Source organism: Parambassis ranga, chromosome 2 (assembly GCF_900634625.1).
Source record: "Parambassis ranga chromosome 2, fParRan2.1, whole genome shotgun sequence".
Taxonomy (NCBI): Eukaryota; Metazoa; Chordata; class Actinopteri; family Ambassidae; genus Parambassis; species Parambassis ranga.
Window position 1 is genome coordinate 14,445,098 of NC_041023.1, and position 25,056 is coordinate 14,470,153.

At 43.1% G+C, this 25,056-nt stretch overlaps 1 protein-coding gene and 1 long non-coding RNA gene across 2 annotated transcripts; both read right to left on the minus strand.

The window, feature by feature from the left end:
* Window positions 1-1,266: 1,266 nt before the first annotated feature.
* sox4a (SRY-box transcription factor 4a) lies at window positions 1,267-5,093 on the minus strand. The gene has a single exon (XM_028399604.1). The coding sequence runs from the start codon at window positions 4,351-4,353 to the stop codon at window positions 3,244-3,246; it is 1,110 nt and encodes a 369-aa protein (XP_028255405.1). The 5' UTR covers window positions 4,354-5,093; the 3' UTR covers window positions 1,267-3,243.
* A 4,424-nt stretch (window positions 5,094-9,517) lies between these two features.
* LOC114445656 (uncharacterized) lies at window positions 9,518-24,641 on the minus strand. Its single transcript, XR_003671697.1, has 3 exons — window positions 24,607-24,641; window positions 14,429-14,511; window positions 9,518-9,548 (listed from the first exon to the last, which is right to left on the minus strand). It is a non-coding gene; the product is annotated as an uncharacterized LOC114445656 (long non-coding RNA).
* Window positions 24,642-25,056: the final 415 nt, after the last annotated feature.

Consider the following 25,056-nt stretch of genomic DNA (forward strand, 5'->3'; position numbering starts at 1 on the left):
TTGTGTACCTCAGACATGTGTATAAACTACTACATTTGAACACAGATGAGGACAGATAAAACCACTTCATTTCAACTGAAATTGAACTCTTTGTGTTTCCCACTATATTCACTAGTTTTCATTTTGTGACCTGTTCTCTAAACAGACACATTGACTGGATGGGGTCTGGCTCACTCAGGTTAACACGGAAAGCAAATAAACTGTGGTAATCAACCGTGAAGGTTAAGTGTACAGTACACTCATGCATGTGCTTTTATGTGGGTCAGTGTGTGAACATGTTAGGGTGCGTGAGGTGGGCACCCATGTCTTTTTATTTCCCAGACTCCACCAGACTCTGCAGAGTATTTTTTTTTTCTTTCTAAAACAGGAGGTGTGTGTAATGACCATGCCTTATCTTTCTCATTACCCAGCCCGAGATGTCAGAGTAAAGCTGGAGACAAGCCTGCTCTCCTGACAGAGAGAGAGAGATGGAAATAATTACCAATGTCTCTTGTGGAATAGGCCGTAAATTGATACACACTAAATACTGTACCTTAGGGTCTCTCTCTCTCTCTCTCTGTCGTTCTCTCTCTTCGTCGTCAGATGTACTAGACAAATGAATGCATCCAGAAGGAATTAATTGGATTTGGGAGCAGTCTCCTGCACAATCCACCAGGACAGACAAACACCCCCCACACCCCCTCCTGAACCCTCTTCCTCCCTCCCTTTGGCACACACACCCCCAGACAGACACACACGCCTCCTCCTCCTCCTTTATTCCAGTCATGCCTTGCAGAAATGTCTGCCACCCCCCTTCGCCCACCCCACCCCTGATGGATCAGTCTGCGTCCCTTATCCCTCGCACACGCACACACACGAGTCCCGTGCTGCTCCCCAGCGGATTGCAGCCTCTCTCTTGGATACAGTGTTTCCATGGCAGCCACGTTTTCTGCACGTGTAGAATCAGACGGAGTAAAGAGAGGGAGAAAGAGACCACTCCTATTGATTCACAGGCTGGCTATTGATTCACAGTCTGCAGCTGCACACTTACCTACAGCAAATACTCATAAGCGTGCATGCATATTCACATGCACGCATGCACAAACAACAAGTATATACATTACACTGAAGATTCTGTGTAAGCCTCAGCTATGGAATGAGAAAATTGAGGCCCACCTTTGTTAGAAAAGGGCTCATATGCTTCAGTTATCTCCACTTCTAACAGACTTTTTTGACTCATTTTTGACTCTTTAAAAGGTTCCAGCTGCAAGAAATCACAAATAGAAATCACTTGGTACTTTTCAGTTCCAGCTGATTTTATTTCCTTCTTGGAAGAAAAGAAAAACAAATAAAAAACGACAATCTGTACAGAGGTCTGAGAGGCAGTGATTGACCCAAACATTGGCTGGTTTTGAGCAAGAAACATCAAATGATATTGGCATGATTAGACAAAACATGATCATACACAGCATATTGCACAAATGAAAACAGAAAGAGGACAATAGAAAAAAATGTTTTGAAGTTTAACAAAAAAAATAAAGGAAGAAACTCCTGGACCACAATCATCTTCAACATAAGGATGTCCAAAGATGGCTGTCCTAGTGCCTGTCGTTGATCATCATCATACATAAAACACACAATCTTTGCTTATAGTACAGTCAGTTTACATAAATATCTTCATGTTATTATTCTTTTAAAAATCTTAAACACAACAGCTATAGCTACATATACCTGAATCTGAAATACAAATGCTATTTGCCATGCCATAATATAGGAAAACAATTAGCCTGCTATACTTAGCCAACAGGTACAGAAAGGTTAAATACTATTTTTTGATGCAATTTGCGCAATAACAGATGAAGCACTTCATACATCTCCCTCCCTCCAAAGTCTAGGCAAAGTGGAATGAGTGTGAGATTCCATCCAGTGGTTCAAATAAAACTTATCTTGATAAAAAAAGCACACAGAGGTATTAGCTCTATCCAAACAGTGACTCTCTGGGATCTTTCACTCATAAACTTTAGGTCTGTGTGTACTGGAAACACAATCACCACTCAGACTATGGGAGCCTCAGTGGTGCTTTGTTTACTTGGCTGGTGAAACTGGAGTCACTGTGCCATTAAGAAGCATGTGGGTAAATACTGTAAACACTGTGTGAGGTCAGATTGTGCCAAACAAACCCCCCATCTGCACGTCTAAACACCAATGTAGATCCAAACAACAATGTTGTAGGCTACCCACTCGCCAGAAAACCCCTTTCTATAGATTTTGTACAAAAATACAAGTAGAAAATCATGACACACTCAAATCTCCTTAAAAGTGAGAGAAGTCAGACATTTTAAATAAGATACACTTCTAGCCCTTCCGCGCTGGATACAGACAGGTGTATGTGCACAAACACAAACAAGACCTGTACGAGAACAATACTTCTATGTATAAAAAAGTTTGGCCGGTATAAATACATCAATATAAAAAAACGTCATCTGACACAGAGGAACTACAAAGTTGAAGCACTAGGCAGAAAGAATGCGCGTTGGGGAACATTGGTCCTGAATTGTGCACTGAGTGTTTAAAAAGATTCAGAAAAGGAATTCTGAAGTTTCGAGTCAGTCTTTGTTTTTAAGTCCTGCCGTTGAAAGAGAAGCTGGTGATAGTGAATTGTGTCCTATGGTCACACAAATTGCGTAATTACGCAGCAATGAACATTTTTTACGCATTTAACAACAACAAAATCCTCCTCATCTTGGAGGGCATGCGTGTTGATATTGAAACGATTTCGAGTTTGGAAAAAAAACTACACCTGAATAGCGACTTGATGGTCAATGTGAATTGGCTATATCTTAAACAAACTCAACATGACAAGCTCTCCAGTAAGTGTCCCTTTCCCGACACAAAATGACATTAAGATTCAAAGTTCAGTCTCAGTTCTCATCCTCCGCGGATTGGGTTCAACATTAGAGCTGAAGTTTAACTGCTCTCTGCTTACATTCACTCCTCCTCCGTGTCCAAATGCAAACTAAGCATTTCCCCCGTCTGCGCGTTCCCGTCAAGCGCACGGAGCGCTGTCCAAGTCTGTAAGCGGCGCGTACCTGGGCTTCAATGCGCACACAGGCCACCGTTTCTTTCCTGTTCTCACTCTCCCTTGTTTAGCGAAAGAATGGCGGAAATATTCTGGTCTGGACGCACACGCCTGTCTGGGGGGGTTTGAAGAGTTCAAAACGTTGGGGGTGGGGGGCGTCGCGGTTCCTCTCCACCGTGGTTCTCTCAGTAGGTGAACACCAGGTTGGAGATGGTGGACTCCAGCCAGTCTCCTGAGATCATCTCACTGACCTCTGGGGTGCAGTAGTCGGAGAAGTCGAAGTGAGATCCCGCCCCGCACTCCCCGAAACTCCAGTCCAAGTCCCGGTCCAGCTCTGTGTCGGAGAAGCCCATGCCGCCCAGAGACATGCTCTCAAACCCAGGGCTCGGATTCAGTTCGAGACGCTCGTCTTCAAACTCTTCATCTGACGAAGAGGACGACACAGACGAAGAGTGAGAAGCTGACGGTGTTGGAGAGGAAGCGCGAGCGTACCTGAGGCGCGCGGTGTGTGATGATTCGCTGGCCGCTGGACTCTGCTCTTCGTACAGGCTGAGGGGGTCACTGGACTCTGCGGAGCTGCTCAGAGTGGGACTGGCCGGGACTCCCACTGAAGGGGGCCCACTCTCCAGACTGCCTGCCCCGCCGAACATGTGGGCGCGCCGTGCCTCTCCGGTGCGCTTCTCCGGGATCTGCCTTGCCCCAGACACTGACCTGGATTTGAAGAGCGACTGGTGGTCACCGGGAGACGTATAGTCCTGCCCCGGAGCGTTCTTGACGCTCCCCTGTTTGTGCGTCCTGCTCACTGCTTTGGACGCGGGGCTTCTTTTAACGCCAGCTTTGGCACTGCGCTCCCCGCTCTTCTCTCCACGGTCTGTCTGCTTACTTGCACTTCCCGACTTGACCTTCTTCCTGGGCCGGTACTTGTAGTCTGGGTAGTCGGCCATGTGTTTGAGTCTGAGCCGCTCCGCCTCACGGATGAACGGAATCTTGTCTGTGTCTTTCAGCAGCTTCCAGCGCTTCCCCAGCCGCTTGGAGATCTCTGCGTTGTGCATGTCCGGCGACTGCTCCATAATCTTCCGCCTCTCTATCTGTGACCAGACCATGAACGCGTTCATGGGTCTCTTGATGTGTCCCGTCGGAGTTTTGCACCATGCCAAGTCGCTGCGCTCCCGAGAGGAGGGAGACTCTGGGGTCGGAGACGCATCCATCTCCAAGTCCATATCTCCCGTGTCCGTGGAGTCCCCGCCGGGGGAGTGAGCGTGGGCGCTCTCTGTCTGGCTCATGTGCTGCACCATTTCTTCCTCCAAGTGCCTGGAAACACTCTGTTCAGTGCAGTGCTTTGACAAAGTTCAAGTGCGCAAAAATGCCTTGTAGGCTTCACAAAAATACTCCTCACTTGTTCTTATTTCAGGCGCCTTAGAGCCAGACCACTGCTGGTACAGGTCTAAAAAAGTTTATCCAAGTCTCTTCTGTCTCTTTTCAGTTCAGCCCGTTTCGGAGGCGCTTTGTGTTACTTTTTTCTATCAAAGCGCTTCACGGAAACAAAAAAAGTAAATCCCGAAACTATTTAACAGCAACTTTCAACTGCCTGTGCGGCTGAAAACTCGCCCTGCAATATTTAAAACGCGCCGCTGTGGGCAACAGCAGTGCAAGTCCCTTATGTGAACCTGGCTGTCTGCAGCGCAGCTTGTCTGTGCGGTTGAGGAACCATGTGGTTGAATGGAGCGGCTGCGCTTTCTCATAGTCTCCCTGTTTCCTGTGCGCTCTGTAATATTACTGTAAACACAACAACGAGAACCTCGCCGTTTTATACCCTCATCGCGAGACATATAAACCAATCGGCGCCTGTCTCTATCCTGATTTTTCGGTCAAACCACTCCCCTTGGCCTCCCATTGGCTGAATAAAAAACGGGTAATAATAATAATAACGTGCAATGAGGATCCGTGTGTCTGACCTCATTCCTGTCAGACTCCACTGGAAGAAAGACGAACTTGGTTTATGTGTTTTTATATGTGTGTGTGTGTGCTTTAAAGGGACACAGAGTCCTTTCAGGGGAAGCTTGGAAGGATATACTTAGAACCACATTAGTTTCATGTGGATGAGTTCTGACTAAATTTAGATTCTGTGTAATGTTGAGGGGGCAAGGAAATGCTGAGAAAACACAAAAAGCAGCCACAACATGTTGTGTTAGTCAGACTGCAGTGTGGTGAACAGGAGGGTAAACCCACCCAAACATAGCTCACCCAGCCTGTTATTTACAAATCATTACGACACAGGTTCACATCATTACATCACAGTGGGCAGAATAAACAGATGCAGGTTAGGTGATTTTTGTTTACCTCGGCGCATTATGGTGAACCAGAAACTTGAAAACCAATCATTAAGCTTATTATAAAAGTGGGCAGAATTATGCAGCTGACAACATAGAAAAACACAAATTCACAGCAGCAGCTTCCTGCTCACAACAATGCATATCCCTCCTCCTTCACAGCCCCATTATGTTAACATGTCAATGTCATGTAGGATCACATTACACCCTGTGTCGCTAGATGTCAGGCTAGAGCCAAAGGGAGCAGACGCATACTGTGTGTATGTACATGCTTGTGTGTTACTGCAGATTTATCTCTGTCCTATAATCAACTGCTTTGAGCCACCAGCATTAAATCATGCAGGTGATGTCATCAGCTGGTAGCGAAGGCTCCATTTGATCCCGCAACATAACTCACTGACATAAGTGTTTTTCACACTGTCTTAACACAGGTCTGGTAATAAATAAAAAAAGCCTTCTGTTAAGAAGCAAAACCGAACTGAAAGTGTGTTTACTTTGTCTGATTAGATCTTCATGTGCTCTGACATAATATCATTTATGCACTTATGTGTGTATTCTCAATCTATTACAAGATTTATGTCAGGCTAAAAAAGAAGTCGTAAACTGTTTAAAAATTCACAGCTCAAGCCCTCTACCCCCCTCTGTGCTTACATAAATCAAACACATAAATAATAATGAGCTCCTTCATCAGTCTATATCTTTAGCTGCCCCAATTACAAGCATGCACCTGCCACTGGATTAGTTTGCTATCGCTCTCTATCTCCTTTCCTGAGCTTAACACACACACACACACACACAGGTTTAAACAGGTGTAGCAGGTATACCTGTAATCTTATCTGATGTGTGAGAAGCAGCTGTCAGGTAGCTTTCCACTGTGTCGCCAGCAGATGTACTGCTGCGGCAGCGCCAGGATCCTGAGCCCCATCATGCCGGCCTATCGCTCTGTCATCTTCTGAGCTGCCGGAGCCATGTGTTTACCCCAAATACACCGGCGCTTTGTCTCAGCTCTGTTGACGCCTAAAGGGATGGTGTCATTATGAGAGAGTGCTGTGGGAGGCTGGGGCACTCGCACAGACTTCTTGAAAGTGTGTGTTGTGGCACAAAACTAGAGTTAGACTGGTGTGTGTGTGTGTGTGTATGTGTTTGTTTGTTTTTTTAAGAGTATGATGTTGTTGATGTATTTCAAGTATTCTCATGAATAAAAACAGAAGGAAATGAGTTGATTTTCTTTGTTATTTTTTGCCAGAGCTGTATTCATATCACAGTGTGAAACAGCATTTTGCTAACCTTGAAACATATTAATTATTAGAGATGCTTTTAAAAAAAATAACATTAAAATTAGATTTATACAGATGCAGAGACGTAGGAGTCTCCATTATTTCTGACTGACGCGGCGTTTAATATGAATTTTTTTAATAAAACATAAACATTAACCCGATATGTCAGGCTCACCCTGGAGCAAACTGCTGGCCAAATGAGTGCACAGCATGTGACTGTGTGTGCACGCTTCTTTGCAGGGAGTTATTGTAACTGAGGCCTTCATGACTGGGTAGGGAGTAAAAAAAAAAAAAAAGAAGGGGGGGGTGGCACAGTCGTCATAGTGTATCGTAAAAAGTCAGGGAGGAGATTTAGAGATGGCAGTGAAGAGAAAGTGCGTGCATCTCTGGCAGAGGTACTCATTACCATGTACTTGCCTTTTTCAACTGCCTTGGAATGACGCGCCACTTTGACCTGCCTGCTCGTCACCCAGGGGTCAAACACAATGAGGCCTTTGTGTGCCCATGTGTGTGAGTGCGTGCATGTTTGTGTGTTCAGCTTCAACTGAATTGGACCTTGTCCAGGGATTGAATGTTTGAAAACCAGTGGGAAGTCCCCTCCACCCTGCAGTTAAACATAAAAACTGAAGAGTAAGCACTGATTTGCATACACACACACACACACACTCTAACTCTTTCTCTCTTTCTGTGACTCATCCACAGTCAGTTTGTCTCTACTGTGTTTTGTGTGAAAGTGGCAGACAGTGCAGGTGGCCATCTCTCTATATCACCCACCTACTGCTGTCAGCCCTTACACAACAACACCAACAAAGTCAGTTATTTTTAAGTTAACATGGAACACGCAGTACCTCCTTGTATTCCCCCCCCCCCCCCCCCCCCCCGTCCATGTTTCTTCCTTAACTTTGATAATCAGGATAAAAAACAGATGACATCTTTCCTTCCCTATTTTATTCTATTTTAAAAATAGCCAAGTGGACAAATTAACTAGGACACCTTGGAATATGATGCAAACTTATACATGTGACTTTGCAATTGATTTTTGAGGCCCTACTTTATTGTGTGGTTGCACTGGATATCAGCACAGCACATGTGTTTGTGTGATTTTGTGCACTGCTTCTATGTTTAAAAAACATACTTTGAGGCTAGTATCCAAATTTGTATTCTATGCATGCCCTTCTATCTTTAATTCCCTAAGAGCGAGTGGCACATTGATGCACAGACAAAAAGAAAAAGAGTGCCCTTGACAGCACGCACAAACATGGCAGAAGCAAAACACAGGGCGGCAATGCAAATCAGAAGAAGAGAGGAGGCAGCAAATTAAAAATTTGTTGTTTGAAAATGACTTGGGAGTCCTCGCTCTCCCCTACACTGCCGCTAAAAGTCTGAATATTCAGACAAGATACGCTTTGGGGAAAAGCAAAGGGGTCCAGATGAAGTGGAATGCATGAGGTGTGGTCAGGCCGACAACGCCACGCCCCAGAAATTCCCCAAAATCCATTGCTCTGGATAGTGACGAGGCCGATCAGATGGTTGCTGTGTCACAGCGATGCAGACAAACTCACGTGAATGCACAAATAAATAAACACACACAAAACTCAACAGCGAGACAGAGCCGGCTAAGTACCAACGTACCGCTGCAGAGTCAAATCAAGAGCACAGACATACACTCTCACACAAACACACTCAGCAAACGCACTCACAACATACACTCAGCCACTCTCGCATTTGCACTCTACTACACTCAGACACTGATACAACGATCGGTTTTTGGGGGGCATTGTCTAAAAGCCAGAGGAGTGGGAAGGAGCGGAGAATGAGAGCAGACAAGAAGGAGGGGGTAAAGGAAAGGAAAGGAGAGCAGGACGAGGAGATAGAGAAGTCATCAGCGGAGCTTTTTGCCCCTTTGCAAAAAGTCGTTGTCCTTGCGCTCGATGCCTTCCATCGGAGGGACAATCAACACACAACGACTGAAGGACGCTTTCGATATTCAGCATTTTAGGGAAAGGATGTCTGTCAGACCTGGATCCATATGGAGCAGCGCAGGAATGGATATACTGCACGAGAAGAGGGAACAAACAGTTGTTTGCCTCTGTTTTTGGGGAGAGAAGTCGCTTCAGACTTTGGAGTTTTCTAGGTCGTCGCGGTTTTTGCAAAAACATCGATGGCTGCAGACGGGAAAGAACTGAGTCTGGGAAGAGACATAAAGCATCATGACGAAGTTAGGAAGTGAGTGGAGAAAGTGGCAGAGAGAGTATGGAGAGTGTGCATGTGTCGGGAAAGGGGGATGCAAACGCAATGCTGCATGACAATTTTTACCCAAAAACCTCTCTGAAGTGCTGCATGTCAACGTAGAGAGAGCAACAACAACAGTGCCTGTCCCCCTTCCATCTCCTGGATTTTTACCTTTCGCTCTGCTTCTTCCTGCCATACACATACATCTACGACACCACATGCAAACAACATAAACTGACTGAGCTCTCAAAAGTACACAGACACCCCACATTACCCTGCCCCTCCCTTCTTCTCCCCCTCCTTCTCCTCCTCCTCCTCCTCCTCCTCCTCGTTCTCCGTTGTAGGCACATCCTCCTCCAGGCAGGTCAGGCAGGCTGGTCCTGTCCTCACATAGCCCAGGGAGTGGTCTCCTTAGTCCGGGCAGAGAGGTAGCCATTGCAGGGGTCGATGAGGACTAGGCACGGTGCTCTGAGGCTCTCTGTAGCTCCAGACAGGCTCCAGACAGACTGACCTACATCAGCCTCAGTCAGACTGGGAGAGAAACTGAGAGTGAGCGAGAGAGAGGGATGAGGTGGGGGGTGCAGAGAGAGAGCGAGAGAGGGAGAGTGAGAGAGGATGGGCAGGAACTGATTGAGAGATGGGGTGGCAAAGCTAAACAGCAAGATTTATCAATAAAAATTGCAAGACAGTGGCACAGTGCGAGGACGAGGGAGAATAAAGAAAGAGGGAGAACATTAAAAAAACGAACTAATTCTGAAATGTCTTTTCACTGATATAAAAAATCCCTTTTTCCTCACCTTTGCAAATCTGCACCCGCTTCTTACTTTAACCCCCCCCCTGCCTCTCATCCCTTCCCATATAGCCTCCCCTCTTTTCTTCTCTCCCTCACTCTCTTTCTCTGTCAATTTAGCTTGATTTTCATCATATACCATCCGAAATGTCTCTCACTGTGGGAGGATTAGTCCGTCTCTGGCTGCCTGCTTATCTGTCTGCTCTGGCGCTCGGCTGCGGGGAGAGAGAGAGAGAGAGGAGGAGAGGAGGTGTGTGTGTGTGTGGAGGAGAGGGTTTGGCATCTCTTGCTCAGTTGTTGTGGCTATATCAGTTCCACTCAGCTTATTGCAAGTCTGTGTGTTTTTATTGCGGAGTAGCAAAGGTTCTGCAGCAGAAAGAGAACATTGTGTACCACTTTGTTTGTGTGGGTATTCTCGTTGCATGCATGGGCTGAGCCAGTCCAGCTGTGTGCAATCATTGTTGCACAGTGCCGGAATCGACACTAAACACAGATCAATACTAATAGTGAAGCAAATATATCTGGCTAACGTTAGTGTGCCTCCCAGGGGACCCTGTGTGGCAGCAGATGTCAGACTCTGAAAAAACATACCTCAGTCACACTAACAATGTCTTTATCCTGAAGTGAACATCTATAGGCTCAGGGGACTTAGAAAAGAAAGGCAAGTATTAGAAGGTACACTAAAATCCAGCTGGGTCAGTGTATCCTGGCCAGGTCAGCGACTCACAAAGAGATTTGAAAATTGAGGATGGTCTGAGGCATTTAAAAGGTTAGTTTAGGTTTCTTCTGTAAAGCCTGTGAGATTTATTGCGAGCCGTCAGCCTTCACAGTTCATCTATAAAAGACTAACCCCTGTGTTATGGCTGTGGATGTATTAGAAAACCTGGTTCACTAAGATGGAAAAGATCAGTGCCAATCAAACAAAATACTGGCGGTAAAAAAAAAATCATTTCTCTGAACTTGTACTTTCATAAAACCCCTAAACCAGGATTGCACACATACAAGGCCAAATACAAAGCTATATAGTGTATCGGTAATAAAATGTTTTTCTTGAAATAACAGAAATGTAAAGAAAAGATGGAATTTAGGGAGAGGAAAGAGGTAAGGTTGCCGAGCAACTAGCCGAGAACTAGGAATAAATCATGTTTCTCATATCATATTAGCTTTGTTGCACTAGTTCTGCTATGCTAAAAGGAAAACAAGGCCAGTAGAACAAACAAGCTAGTTCTCACAATTTTATGCTAAGCATATTTATGTCAATACTAAATTTCTGCAGAGTTATAATCTGGAGTTCAGCTTTGGTAAAAGTCTGACACACTGACTTTTCTCACTCTAGTCAGCATGGCTTTCAAATGCACAAGAGAAGCATTTATGCATCAATGCTTTTCTAAGAAAAAAAAAAGCTGATAATAATAGAAGGTTCTTTTCCAACGACACGTCTTTATAATCTAGCATTCACAAGAACAGAATGTGAACAAGGTCATAGTCAGCCTGACCTTTGGCCCATGACTGCCAAGAGCTAATCAGTTCATCACTGAATCTAAGAGAGGAACTTCCATTAAGGCATTCCTGAAATACTGTATGTCAGCATGTGGCTTATTTTCTAGATGTATTCTACTTTCTGGCACCTTTAGCAACACAAGCATTAGGTATTATGGTATAAGTGCAGCCTAATGCATGTGCTTTACATGTCAAAGATGTATGCTAATGAACTGAGTAAAAACTCAGTTGACTGCTACTTTCAGAGAAATCCTCAAATATAACAAAAAACACTAATTTATCAAGTGGACACACGCCTGCTTCCTGTCCTACAATTATCTCCCTCAGTGACTAAAATATTTTCCTGCATGAAGAAAAAATTCACTATCCCAAAAGACGGAATAAAAGACAGATTGACTGACTTATGTGTGAACTGTGACATCACAGCATAAATAATCAGCTATCAGAACCAGACAGATCCAAACATCCACATGTTCTCTCCTCCTCACCCTGAGATGCACATTTATGTTAATGCCACACTACTGTACCGCACTGTAATATGGAAAACAAACAAACAAACAAAAACAATATGTGGACATTAAATGCCAAGAGATTCCTCCTCAGGGTCAATAAATACAACAAACAACAACATATGATGCACAAGAAATATTGAAAGGAGGAGGTACTGACAGCAGCTCTGCAGCTTTACGGAAAATTGAATTTAGAAATGAGTGACCTGTTTCAGTACCTAGACGGTAGCATGCAATCTCAGTCCACTCAAGTCTAAACAATAGTAGCTTATCCTTCTAAACATGAACTAATTAAAAGTCAAATGAAATATAAACGTGCACTTAAAACCACAAAAAGCAAGAGCAGCTTTAAAAACATTGTTTCATACCCTCATGCACTGTATGTGTGTTTGTATGCTTCCATAATAGATGTTGATACCAGTCTCACATGACACTCTCTGCTTGCTGATTATATAGATGCAACTTAAAATGCAGCAAAGTTTCAAAGTCAGGCCAGATCAAGACAGATAGAGATGTCACTGTCTAGATCTCCTTCCCATTACTGCTGGAGAGGGAAGTTATCAGGTCCAGATGTAAAGAAAAGTGGGTCACCACGCTAAACATGTGCCAGACCCTATACTTCCCCCATATGTACAGAGACCCACTGCTTCCACTGGTGCATATTTACACTTGCCAAGTCAGACCGTTTGCTTCCCTGTCTCCCAAAATAGCACAGAGCAGACTCAGAATGAGTATGTGTATGTGTGTGTGTCTGGTTCCATCTGGTGTATATCTTACATCTGCCCATACATCCCTGCCTGCATGCACTGTTCCCCTACAGTAAATCTCACAATTTTATCATAACTACAGGGTGTGCTTCACATCGACTTTAAAGTTTTCCTGTTCCCCTGCAGACTTTTGTCTTAATGTCCTTCTCGTATGACATCCAAACTAGTAGCTGCCTTAAACCCCCAGACCCTTTCATGCTGTGCCTCTGCCACTGCAAACAACAGCCATCTGACAGCGATGGAGGAGTGTGGTTTGGCCCGCAGATCTTTTTAATGGGGAGTTTACAGGCCAACAAGAAGTTCTTTTTTTTCAGGAGAGGCAGTGTAGAGTTTCTGGGATGAGGCCAACACAATTTCAGGGGGATACAGCCTGAGAAGCTCTAGAAAAGTGTTTGTTGGAAAATTCGGGGTTGTTTGTGCAGGCTTTATTTGGGTTGTGAGCCATGGTACATCATCAGAATGGCTCAAAGCTTCAGGCAGACTACTATTTATGAGCAGAGATGTATTTAAGCCCAAGACATCTCTGTCAGAGCCCTTGCAGAGTTTTCCAAGTATACTGCCCAGCCTGACCTCTTTCTCAGGAACAAATGCTGCGCTACCCGGTTGAAATCCGACACACTTATTCGTTTGTGCTGTTGCCTTCAGCTTTTTTCCTTTGCCTAACACTTTACAAGTAGTGACAAATTACGTTGCTGAAAGCACCGCAATATCAAGATGAACCGAGTGCATGTAAACACTCACAGACAAACACACACCACTTGGCGGGCTCGATAGCGTATTATGATTGGAGTGGACAGCGAGTGTCAAGCCATGGGGCAAATCAGCTGTGTTATGATGCGTAATCGGTCGGCTGTCTGAGGAGGTGTGTGCTTGTGTTTGTGTGCATGTCACACTGCCACACACACACGGGTCATTCCATAGCAATGCCCAGGGTGCATTGCATTGATTAGCGTCTGAGGGTTGGTCACATCTTCGGCTGGTAGCAGTATTGCTGACAGTGCAGACCGTTAGAGAGGTTCGTCATTGTGTCCTTTTCATTGTGTGTTTGTGTAATTTTTGCCATACTCTCAGTTATTTGCAGTGACATTTTGTCCATGAAGTTAATATCTAAGTAACATTGTAACAGTCGAGAAAACCATTTGGACAGAACAGGTAATTAGCCAATGTAACGTCAGGTATAAGCAAAGACAGATCAGAAATGAAAAGGTCCCCAGGTACACTGTAGTTATGGTGTGAAGCATAAATGGTGCGATGAAGAAGCATAAATCAGCCTTTAACAGTCATTTTCGGCACCTGTGTCACATGGTTATCCACTGCCCTGTCTTTTTAGAATAGTAGAACCAGCTCTTGAGTGTACTGTCTTTAATTCAACCATAACTGCTTTAACCCATAGCTTTCAAACATTCTGACACTAGGTAGGATTTAAGATCTGCATGTGCTACAAATGTTGTCTCCTTACTTATCTATCTAATGCTGTAAATAATAAAAACAGTATTGAAATATAAAATAATGCAATATCACCACCATCAACAACAAACAACATGTATCCCAATCTACTTTTATCCATCCACACAACGTTCACACCACTTCTAAGCACTGAAGAAACTGGTAATGCATTAGCTTTTGTGTCCTTGCTGCTTTTCAGCTTCAGCCTGTTCAGAGAAAATAACATCCTTCACTGTTGAATAAATTCTTAAGCAGCATATTAAAGATGTTTTTAAGCTTAGAATTATGTCACTATTGTTTCTGTTAAAAAGCCATGAGACGTTAAATATATTGTTCTGTGGTATTACACAGTGTAGAAATACAGTAATGAATAACTATGCATAAAACCACCAATTTTCTTTCATCATACAAAGCAGATGCATTAACTGTGAGATCAGTGCACCTCTGCACCAGCAATAAGAAGTAACTTGAAACCAGCAGAGCTGATGTAAATATATCAGCCATCACTATGAGCCTTACCGCACAGAGATGTCTGTCAGCAGGAAACGCAGTGAGTCCGTCCGCTGGATGGCGCCGTTCTGAGCCCTGTTTCTACGCCACACCTATGTAAAACAAAACTCATTAGAACTTCCAGCAGCACAAAATGGGATTAGGCACAGATGCAGGGAGGACACTTGCAATAAAACACTGTTGTTATAGTATAAAGCTCTTCTTTACATTCTATTGTCATTCCCTCAATATTCTCCTTTAAGATTTACTGCTATACTTGCAGTCCAGACGAAAAAACAGAACACAGTTAAGCTATTGCTAAAACTCAAATTTGGGTCTTGAAACTTTACTCGAGTAGATCATTTTACAACCCAAATAAAGAGTTTCCAAATGGAAACAAGCAAAACTATCCAACACAGAGGAATTCCCTACCAGTGTAACCAAACACTGCTTTTATAAATGCACTAAATAGCTTGTTAAAACAGCCACTGCTTATTTTTAGACACCCCCCTAAAGCACTGAGGGAAGGGCAGATTTTTGCTGATTAACCTGACCAGTGCTAAACTGTGTGCGAGTTGCTGAAATCAAACAATTCCCAACATGAGCAAAGCAGTGGGGAGCGAGTGCATTTGTTTGTTACACAACAGTGAGTCAACGGTGTGGAGCTTTATGTACAGTAACAGCAGACTGTTGGCATACAACAAGAACAGGTGCGATAAACGGTTTGATGATTACATATATATATATATATATATATATATATAAGTATATGTGTGAATGGGAACCAGCCAAAGAGTTCAGGTTGGCCTAGAGTGACCGAACAATAATAATAAAATGATGCAAAGGCCTCCAGGGATTCCACGAATAGAAACTTTCAAGGGGGGAGGAGGAGGAGACAGGGCGAGGAAGGATCAGAAGAGAGACAGAAAATGGGTTGTCTGTGTTTGTCACCCACATAGTACATATGTGTGTGAGTGTGTTTCATCGCTTCAGAACAGCACATTCTGTTTTTTGCCTGCGCACTTTACACTGGTAGATAGCTTCTGTGTGTCAGACTCTTCTCCCCGGGCTCTTTGTTGCTTTTATAGCCCGGGCGGTCTTATCTAACCAGGTCTCCTGAGAAAAGCAAAGACAGAGTGAGATGGAGTGAAGCAGAAAAGCTGCAGACTGTAGAGAACATGCAAGGGAAGTGGGAGAATTGAAAGTCATATCAACAGTGCAGCTCCACTCTGCACAAACAACGATCCTAATGAGTCACACAGTCTAGCTTGAGCCTTGAAATATTATTCTATTCTTAGAATCTTGACAACTTAGTGGAAAATTTGCTGAAGTAACAGAAAGGTCATTTCCAGCTCCACATATTGGAGCTTATTTAAATTGCTGCAGCAGCTGTAAACAAGTTCAACGAGACGAGTTAGTCATACATTTAAAAGAGAGGAGAGCGTGGCCGTTTTTTGTACTTGTAAAGGCAGTAAACTAGACTGGTTGGAAACTGACCAATCAGCTCTGAGCTAACTATCCACTTGTAAGGCTGCCAAACGCAGCAGAAGCTCATTAAAAAGAGCTGCTTCAGCAAAATAGTCTGTTCACACACAGGTGAGAACAGAGCCCTGGGGCTTGTACTGTTGATTCAGCCTGCATTAGATTACACCGCAGAGGAAGATGTTCGCTGTACGACTGCAAAAGCTATTATTAAAGGTTAATGTATCTTTTCCACTCTGGATAATACCTATACACAGTATTGGCATGCATGCTGCTGACCTTTTTTGTGATTCCTTTAAATATAATGTGATATTTTTTCTGGAGTCTGTGTGATGTATATTTTATTATTTGCCTACAGTATGCCCACAAGGGTTTGCACTGACCACTGGCATGCAGCCAAAACTTCCAACACATCATACATTAATGACAGAGTAGGCTGCTTTCCCGGTGAGACCAAAACCAAAAAAAAATAGTATGGTGGCATTACAGATTACAGCAAGACCAAACTTACACTCAGGAGACTGAGGTTTGTGTCAAATGTCAGATTGTCACTGTTTGGTTAAACTACTTGGTTTGGTTTATAGAAAAATTGTTGGGTAGTTCACAACAAGCTTCTCTGCCATTTTCTTAAATATCCTAGTCCCAACCATGTTGAAAAAAATCTAAAACAAATCTGCCTTTTAGTCTCAGTCAGTCTAATTTCAGGTGGTTTAATAAAATAGCTCATCATCCATATCATCATCATATCCATGTCATCTTCTTTCTGGCACCTTCAGCAACACAAACATTGCGTACTGTGGTATGAGTGCAGCTGAATGCATGTGCTTTATATGCTAGAGATGCATGCTGATGAAATGATCAAATATAACAAAATATGATCTCCCTCATTGACTGAAATATTTTGCTGCTTGAAGAAAAATGTCATTATCTCAAAAGACTGAATAAAGGACAGATTGAGTGGTTGGGGGTGGACATTGTTTGGCGGTGTAGGGTTATGTGTAAACTGTGACATCACAGCAGAAGTAATCAGACAGCTATCACAGCCAGACAGCCCCAAACATCCACATGTTCCCTCTTCCTCGCGCTGAGATGCACATTTATGTTAATGCCACACTACTGTACCGCACTGTTGCCTCGGCATCACATTACTGGAGCGTGATGTTCCCTGCTTCAGGGCCAAACTCTCTGACTCCCTGTGTGTGTCTGTTCTCCAAATCTGTTTGCAAACTGCTGAGCACAAGCCAGGGAGTGGGTTCACACTGGATTAGCTCTGAGTTGGCTAAACACCAGATAGCAGAGATAACAGTGTTTATGTGCGTGTGTGTTGTGTTTGCTGGAGGAGGGGGAGCAGCTGATATCAGCAGGAATAGAGGAAAACACTGATAAGGCTTATTTAGAGTCTGCAGTTCTAATGGTCATGACGGTTAGATGTTAACGAACAGGGTTGATGTTGATTGACCTTTATTGTGAAAGGAAGTAAAGAAGAAGGAAAGAAGGAAGAAAGGAAGGAAGGTAGGAAAGGGGGGGAGTGGAGTAGTAGAAAAAGAAAAGAAAGGAAAGGAAGAAGGAAAAATAAAAGAGATAAAGAGGAGCATCTATGATCAAAACCAGGAAGTTATAGGCAAGAAAGAAAGAAGGAAAAACTCACAAAGGGAAACGGATTCTCTGTTCCCGCCTCAATTTTCCACTTTCTCTTCCTCCCACCAGCTGGAGCTAAACCCAGTGGGAGGAGGCCGTCATCTTCACTTTGCTTTCTCCTTCCTCTTCCACCTTTACTGCATCTCCATGTTTTCTCCCCAGAATAACACCCATCAAGATGAGGCTTCATCCATTCGTTTCGTGGGAGGGGAAGGTGAATCTATAAAGGCTTCGCCTGTTCCCCAGCCGATCGATTGATGTTGAAGTGTTTAACTCACAAAGGGCTGCATAAATGGCTCTGAAGCTCGTGCTTTATGCAGAACACCAGGCAAATCTTTTACAGGACTCCATTGATGTTGCTTGTTTTACCTGAGAAATAAGACACTAATCCCCTTGATGTGAACCAAACGGAGAGGAGGTGATATCTGTGGGGGCGAGAGGGGTGGACCTCCTGTCTGTCACCGAAACATAAGACAAACAAAGCTGTCTCTTCTGAGCCTCACAGCCAAGAAATGTAAAGCAGGGAGAAAAACACCACCAGATCTCCTGTAAAAAGCTTCAGTACAGGAAAAAATCCAAAAAGAGGCATCCTTATTGACACAGAAATTATGGTGCGGAATTTATGGCACTACTTTTTTAAACAAACAAGAGCATTACTAAGAGGATTGGCAGGCTCTGCCAGCCTCTGTGCTACATGTTATGTATTGTATGTTACACATGTCATTAAATTTGTTTTAATGAGAAAACTGCTGCATTGATTTGTGGTGCTGGTTGTTTAACAGGCAACACATCCTCATACGAAAACAGCAGGAACCTTAGAGGCGGGATGGACTGCAGTAAATACAGACATCCAGAGGACTGGGATTCATGTCCTCCAACCATGTCATGTCATCTACAACAAGGATCTCCACCACCATGGCTACATTACTACAGGAGGGTGCTGTATAAACAATGAGCACACAATCATCTCACAGTCTGACAGTTACTGTTGTTTTAGTGGTAAGGTCAAAGAAAAAGTCAAAAGGCAGCTGGACCTGTTTGAGCAGTCAGCTCACCCACAGCTCACCCAGACTGCTTCATCAGTTCAGCTGCCTCCTCCTGTTAGCTTTCAAAGAGTAAAACCAGAGAAGAAATGTATGTTCTTTGGTCATCATTTCACCAGACTCTGGTGGTCCTGTAGCTGTTAGGGTAGAGTCTCCTCTTTGATTTACACAAGCGGAATGTGGACTCCTAAATCTGGTTTGATTCTCACAGAAAGCATGCACTGATTACTCTGGCTCCAAACCGCTCAATCCACACTTACATCTCTTGATTTTTTTTTCTTTTTTTTTAAAGCTCTTTAATTATTGGAACATTATCAGCTTCGTTTTTCTCATTATTATGAGAATGTTATGCTTCATTACTGCAGTCACGGTACAATCAGGATTGTGCCAAAGGACTTTACGTTTTGATTTAGCTTCTGTTTGAACTACATTCAGTAGAACAGGAGCAAAAGGTGCCACGCTGAAAGATGAAGGACTGACAAGGTAAAAGAAACGCATAAATTTGGCTCAGTGAAATTGAATGAATGTATGGTGTCATATGTAGAACAGATAGCAATAAAGAGAAATGAGGCTAGAAAGTGGGAAGTGTATTTTTGCATCTACAAGAAAAAAAAAAGTTGGCGTGTTGAAATCACATCTTTTTAGTTAATTAAATTATTAAAACTGAAGTAGACACAACATCAGGTCCAGACTGAAGTCTGAAGGGATGGGGTCAGGGAGAATGGATGTGTGCCAGAGACTGAGGGTGACGTCCCATCTTCTACATCCCAAAAAATTTTTTGCTGTCTCTCCTAAACCTCAACTATAACAGTGATTCTTCTATTCCTAGAATTACCCTTTTTTAGTCGCCTAAGCTTCATATTTAATCCTATAAAGGGGGCTGTGGTTCAAAATCAGCAAACCATTCATACTGGTCACTTAAGAATGCAAAGATAAATGCAAATTTGTCGGTTAAATATGAGGAGCGTTGACACTAATCGGAAAAGTAGTTTTAAATCTTTAAAAAGAGTAATACTGGCTTTCAAGGGTAGCTAAAATTTGACTCCCTGTCTTTGTCACCTTGAGACACGTCTCATGCACACAACACAGGCATACCCGAGACTCATCTTTATGTGTGAGAGTGGGGAAAAAAGAGAAGCCTTGAGTCTCCACCAAATCCCTAAAAGCTGTCATTGACTTCAAACACTGTGAATTCTTCACAGTGGAGTGCTTCTGCCGAATGACAGTGCTGTCTGTCTTTATTTTTCTATAGGATCCTTTTGATATGGCCTCTGCAGTCCAGAACCTGCGCTCTGCTGTATAAGGACCACAGCTTCTGCAATCTATCTGTAATGAGCTGGAAATTTCAAAACTATATAAAAAAAAATAAAGTCAGTGCCAGGGTGAAAACTGCACACCTAGGCTGACTGAAACTTTACCGATGAGAAGTAGAGCTTGGAGAATGTTGATTATTCATGTGACAGAACGAAAAACTGTATGTACAGTAAAGTACAGATCACTCTACAGAATGATCATTTTCCAATTTAAACAGTGTATTAATTTTGATGAAGCATGTGTAATTTATGAGTGGTGTGCGATTGCGTGCATATATCAGTGTCAGAGTGACATGTGTGGGGTGATAATCTATTCTGTGACCCAAATTTATGTGTTGAAAGGCTACAAAACCGCACTCCAGCCCTCCCATCCGATTTCACAGCTCATCACTGTCAGTACGATATACTGCGCGCGTGTGTGCCTCTATGAAGGAGACTACGATAAAAGGAATGTGTTATCCATCTTATCCAGAGGAGATGTTTTGAAAGGAACTCTGTTATTAATAAATGCATGAGAGCCAACAGAAAAAGGAACATTCTGCGGCTTTGCAAAAATAAAAAGAGCGCGAGAAGGGGGGAAGAAAAAAAATGCTCCTTGTTAGCATTCTCTCAGACGCAGCATGCGCTAGGAGCTACGTTCTCAATGAGAGCCATATTATCTCTGGTCAGCTTTTCCTATCTATTATTCACAGCTCTGTGAGAAACACTGGTGGCGAGATCAACAGCAGTCACTTACAATATATCCTGAAGCAATGCTGTCCTATTCATGTGCAAAAGAAACCTTAATAACCACGGCTGGAGATAGTGAGGAGGCTGCAAAGTTGGCAAAAGCTTCTGGAAGCACACAGCTTTTATTTCCAGGGCTAGTATGGATTCAACACAAACTAGATTAAAAAATCAAGGGTGTTTTTGATGTATTATTCAATGACAGGTAATGCACCTGTATTCTGTACTGAAGATGTTCAATAAAAGAGAATCTTGTTTGTCCTTTGGTGGGAATCTCCCCTTGTCCTATTTTCTCCTATTTTATTCTACAGCTGACTTTAAACACACCAAACGACTTCAGCAGCTTATTTATTTTATTGAAACCTGCAGGACCCACATAAGTCCATCAGCTGGTGTCCGCAGATCAAGGATCCACGTCTGAAATGTTAATAAATTCAAAGGGAAATTGCTTTGTGTTGATCTGCAATATGACAAAACACCTCGGCTTTGATCCCTGCTGCATGTTATGTGCTCGCAAACACACAAATGGCATTTCAAATGCTAATTCCCTATTGTGTGCGGGCTTATTAGATAATATGTGAACACAATATGTGCCTTCCATGTGGACAATGAAAGATGTGACTCGGTGCTGACGAATGCATCTTTTTTTTGTCACATTGAATAATATATCCAGCCATCTTCTAAAGATGTAATCACCTTTTGTATAAAGACTGTGCTACATTCGTGTTTGATGTGATGGGTAAAATAAAGAAAAAGCAGCTGAAATGTTGGTTTGTGTACAGCTTCCTATGTGCAATTTTAAAAGCAGCATTTCTAAATCTGGTTCTGGTGTTGTCCTGGCAGGCAGAGAATATTAAACAAGCCAAATAGCCTTTTTTCCTTCTTTTTTTTTATTTTTTTGCTTTTTAGGTACATGGCTGCTGTCTGTTGCTATGCAACCGCATCCTCCAAATTGTCAGGTTGAGGGCCACATTCCTCTCCTTCTCCTCCCCTTCTCCCTAAAAAAAGAAGGAAAAAAAACTGCAGACGGGAAGGTACTTTGTACATGAACTGAGGCGCGCACAGTGCAGCACCACCCTCAGCCCTCAGGAGTTCTCATTTAAATAAATCCCAATCATTCAATATTTGAGCTCTCTTCAAATATTATAATTTTTCCTTGCTGCTTGTATTTTTTTACCAGCTCACCTTTGTTCAGCACACATCTAGTTTATTCTACATTCTCTCATTCAAGCTTTGCAATTTCTCCCTTTTTTTCTGCTGTGTTCTTTTCATCAAAAATCATTCTCTCTCACTGTGCCCGTCATTGTTTGTCTCCCACACACACACACCTCTCTTTCTATCTGTGTACATACTGTATGTCTGTGAGGCAGACTGTCTCTGTAATTGGGTTATTCTTCTCTTCACTGGTCTGATGCACTGAGACACACATGCAGCCATGCACACGCGGACACACACATACAAAGCGATCACACACACAAGTTTGATATGTGGAGGTGTTTTTGTACAGATTGTTGCTGAGGTAGGAGAAGTGCAGCCATGCATGGGTTTTATTTAGGCCTATAAGGGAATGTAGGGCCGACGTTTGATTGGATACACAAGCTGATAACAAAAACGATGCCTTTAGAGCCACTCGGATCAATGCACATCCCATTCAGTATGCGGAAAATCACCTTTAGTGTATTCAGTTCTGATCAGCCCTCATGAAGTGCAACTTTGAATCATTTTCAAACAATTCAACCCCATAGATGTGACAGCATATCGTGACCATGTACAGTATATGTGTTTTCTCCAGAGTCAGGGAGCACAAATACGTATGGACAGATGCACACAGGAATACAATGAACAATGATGAAAGGGCACATTTCACAAGGTATGGCAAAGGAGGCACGCACATGCATTCCCCCACCCCTCCGCCTCCCCCCCTATCTCCCAACTCTCCTTTCTTCTCTCTTTGTGTCGCTCTCCCACAAACTTGTATCTCCGTGAGGTGACCCTATTTTAATATAGGTTGAAAAGGTCGCTCTGGTCCTGTCCACTGATTCAGAAAGGCCCTTCTAGGCATGTATGCATGGCTGCGCTTCAGTGTAATACCTCCAGACACCGAGGACATTCACTGTTTATACCACTGACACCTCTATCACACACACACACACACACACGCACAAGTAGAAAAAAAAAAGTAAAGAAAAAAAAAACACAAAATCAAAGGCAATAGCACGCCTGAGTGGGTGTCAAACCCAAGCGCTCTGGGATTTAAACCTGTTTGAAATCATCCTGACACAGTAAACTGCACTGTGTGACGGACCATCCTCTACACTTGTGTTTGCAGTTAATGAGGAAAAGGAGAGAGGAAAATAGGGCAACGGCAACTGAGCCAAAACGTGATTTGGGGTGCCAACAAAGTGTACACGCCACTCTTGGGGAGGGGAAATAAATAAATAAAAAAATGCAAGCATTTGATGGATGGCCGCATACAGTACAGGGAGGTGGCTCTGCTCGGCCCATTAGGCGTGTATGATGTTCATACAGCTGGATCAGATTTGAAAACTGCTTTAAATTCACATCACCAGGACATTTAGCTCCTGATCTGAGAAAACCATGCAGGCAGTATGGACACCTACAGACATTTACTACTTATTTTTGGCTGTGTATTCACATAGATTTACTGTCAACATCTTTAATTATACTTCACAGACTTCACAGTCTTTAAAACCCTGGCTTGCTTGTTCTGATTTACCACACTCCTGTGTTGCAGTATGTGCTCATGCTACGTCCATGTCCTGTGGCTTTGATGGTGGCTGTACAGTGCAGTGGGAGCATTAGTATGTATTAGCTGGCAGATGGGCTACAGTGCTCCCCTGGTGCTCCCTGTAATGATGAGCCATGTTCCTGTTTATCAGTCAGGACACACTCAACTCTCCCCTCATCTACTTTTGTCTCAATCACCCATTCCTCTTCCTTCTGTCTTTATCTCTCTGTCCCTGTCTCTGCCACACACACACACTGCATCTCTTTGCCCCACAGGAACAGGAACATCTTCATCTTTACCTTCAGACGCAGTCGTCATGTATATGTGAGTATGTGCAATCCTCAGATGCAGCTTTGGTTGCATGACAGCTTTGTGGCGCTCTGGGGGGAAGCAAACACCGCGCTAACAACACAGCGCATTAATTATCGCTTCCTCTTGATGCGTCATGCCAATATCTGTCCCCCCTAGGTAAGTCACAATGTCTGTGCAGTCATGTAACACAGGTGGTTAAAAAAAACATAATGAAGATAAGTATGATAGTCCTTCTGGCTTACAGATACTTTGATGAGTCTCACTCATAAGGCAACATGCCATTTATGACCTTTGATATGCTCATATTCATACTGGCAGGTTTATATTTTAGGGTTTCTTTGCAAAGTTCTAACCTCACATTCAAAAACTCTCAATCATGAGTTCTATGGGTTCATTAACACAGACTTAAATGAAAATAAAAGAAATACTGTCACCAAATCAGAGTTCACCTTAGTCCATATGAGCTATAATTTTACACCATGAACACAAACAAAGTCAATGTTTAGCAGGTATCCACTTTAAAGCTTATAGTTTAAAGCAAGCTCACCCATACTTTTTTTGAAGGACGCAGATGGAAGAGCAGAAAGAATAGTCTACAGGTGGAGGAGGCAGACCTGCTGACCCTGAGCTTTACATTAATAATAAACCTCAGTGTTCCATGGTGGACGGTATCCATCAAGTGTAAGCACTGCAAGGACAGCTTCATAATTCAGGACAGACACAGGTCTCTTTCTAGCCTGAAGAGATAGACAAGTTTTGATTCTGAAATAAAAAGCTAATCTCAACAGTGTTTTCAGCAACTGCTGAATGTGAGGCTTAAAGGAGCAATATGTAAATAAGTTGTGGCAGTTGTCATACTTTAACTGTGCCCATCTACTACTGTGCCAGTGATGAGAAGTAATTAGAAACAATTAGGACATGTAAATGTCATGTTGTTAGCCTTACCGTGCATTTCTATCAGTACAACACAAGGGGACCCTATCTGGAAAACAAAAATTCAACAGTCACTATCAAGTGTCAACATGTAGTCTGCTACATGTGGTCCAATTAATTTTGCAGGTAGCAAACTGTACCCTGACTGTAGTGGCTCCTGTTAAACCTGTTTGCATTGGCATGCTAAATAAACACTATTAAATATTATATATTATATATATTTTATATATTAGAATCCCTTACCATGTGCAGTCATTAAATGCTTTAATGGACACTCATTTTGTGTAGATGACATATTGTTTTCATTTTTTATACGCTGCAGGCCTGTGCACAGCGCAGTGAAAGTGTCTTTTTGTCCTTGCATGCACATGCATCATAATTTTATTCTCCTTTCTTATCTCACAAAAAATGGAACCAGTACACATGTGCCCCCATATGCACAGGTTTTCTCTCCCTTTACCC

Bases quoted from the DNA above. Each gene is read 5' to 3' on its own strand.
- sox4a (XM_028399604.1), bottom strand. From the start codon at position 4,353: ATGGTGCAGCACATGAGCCAGACAGAGAGCGCCCACGCTCACTCCCCC.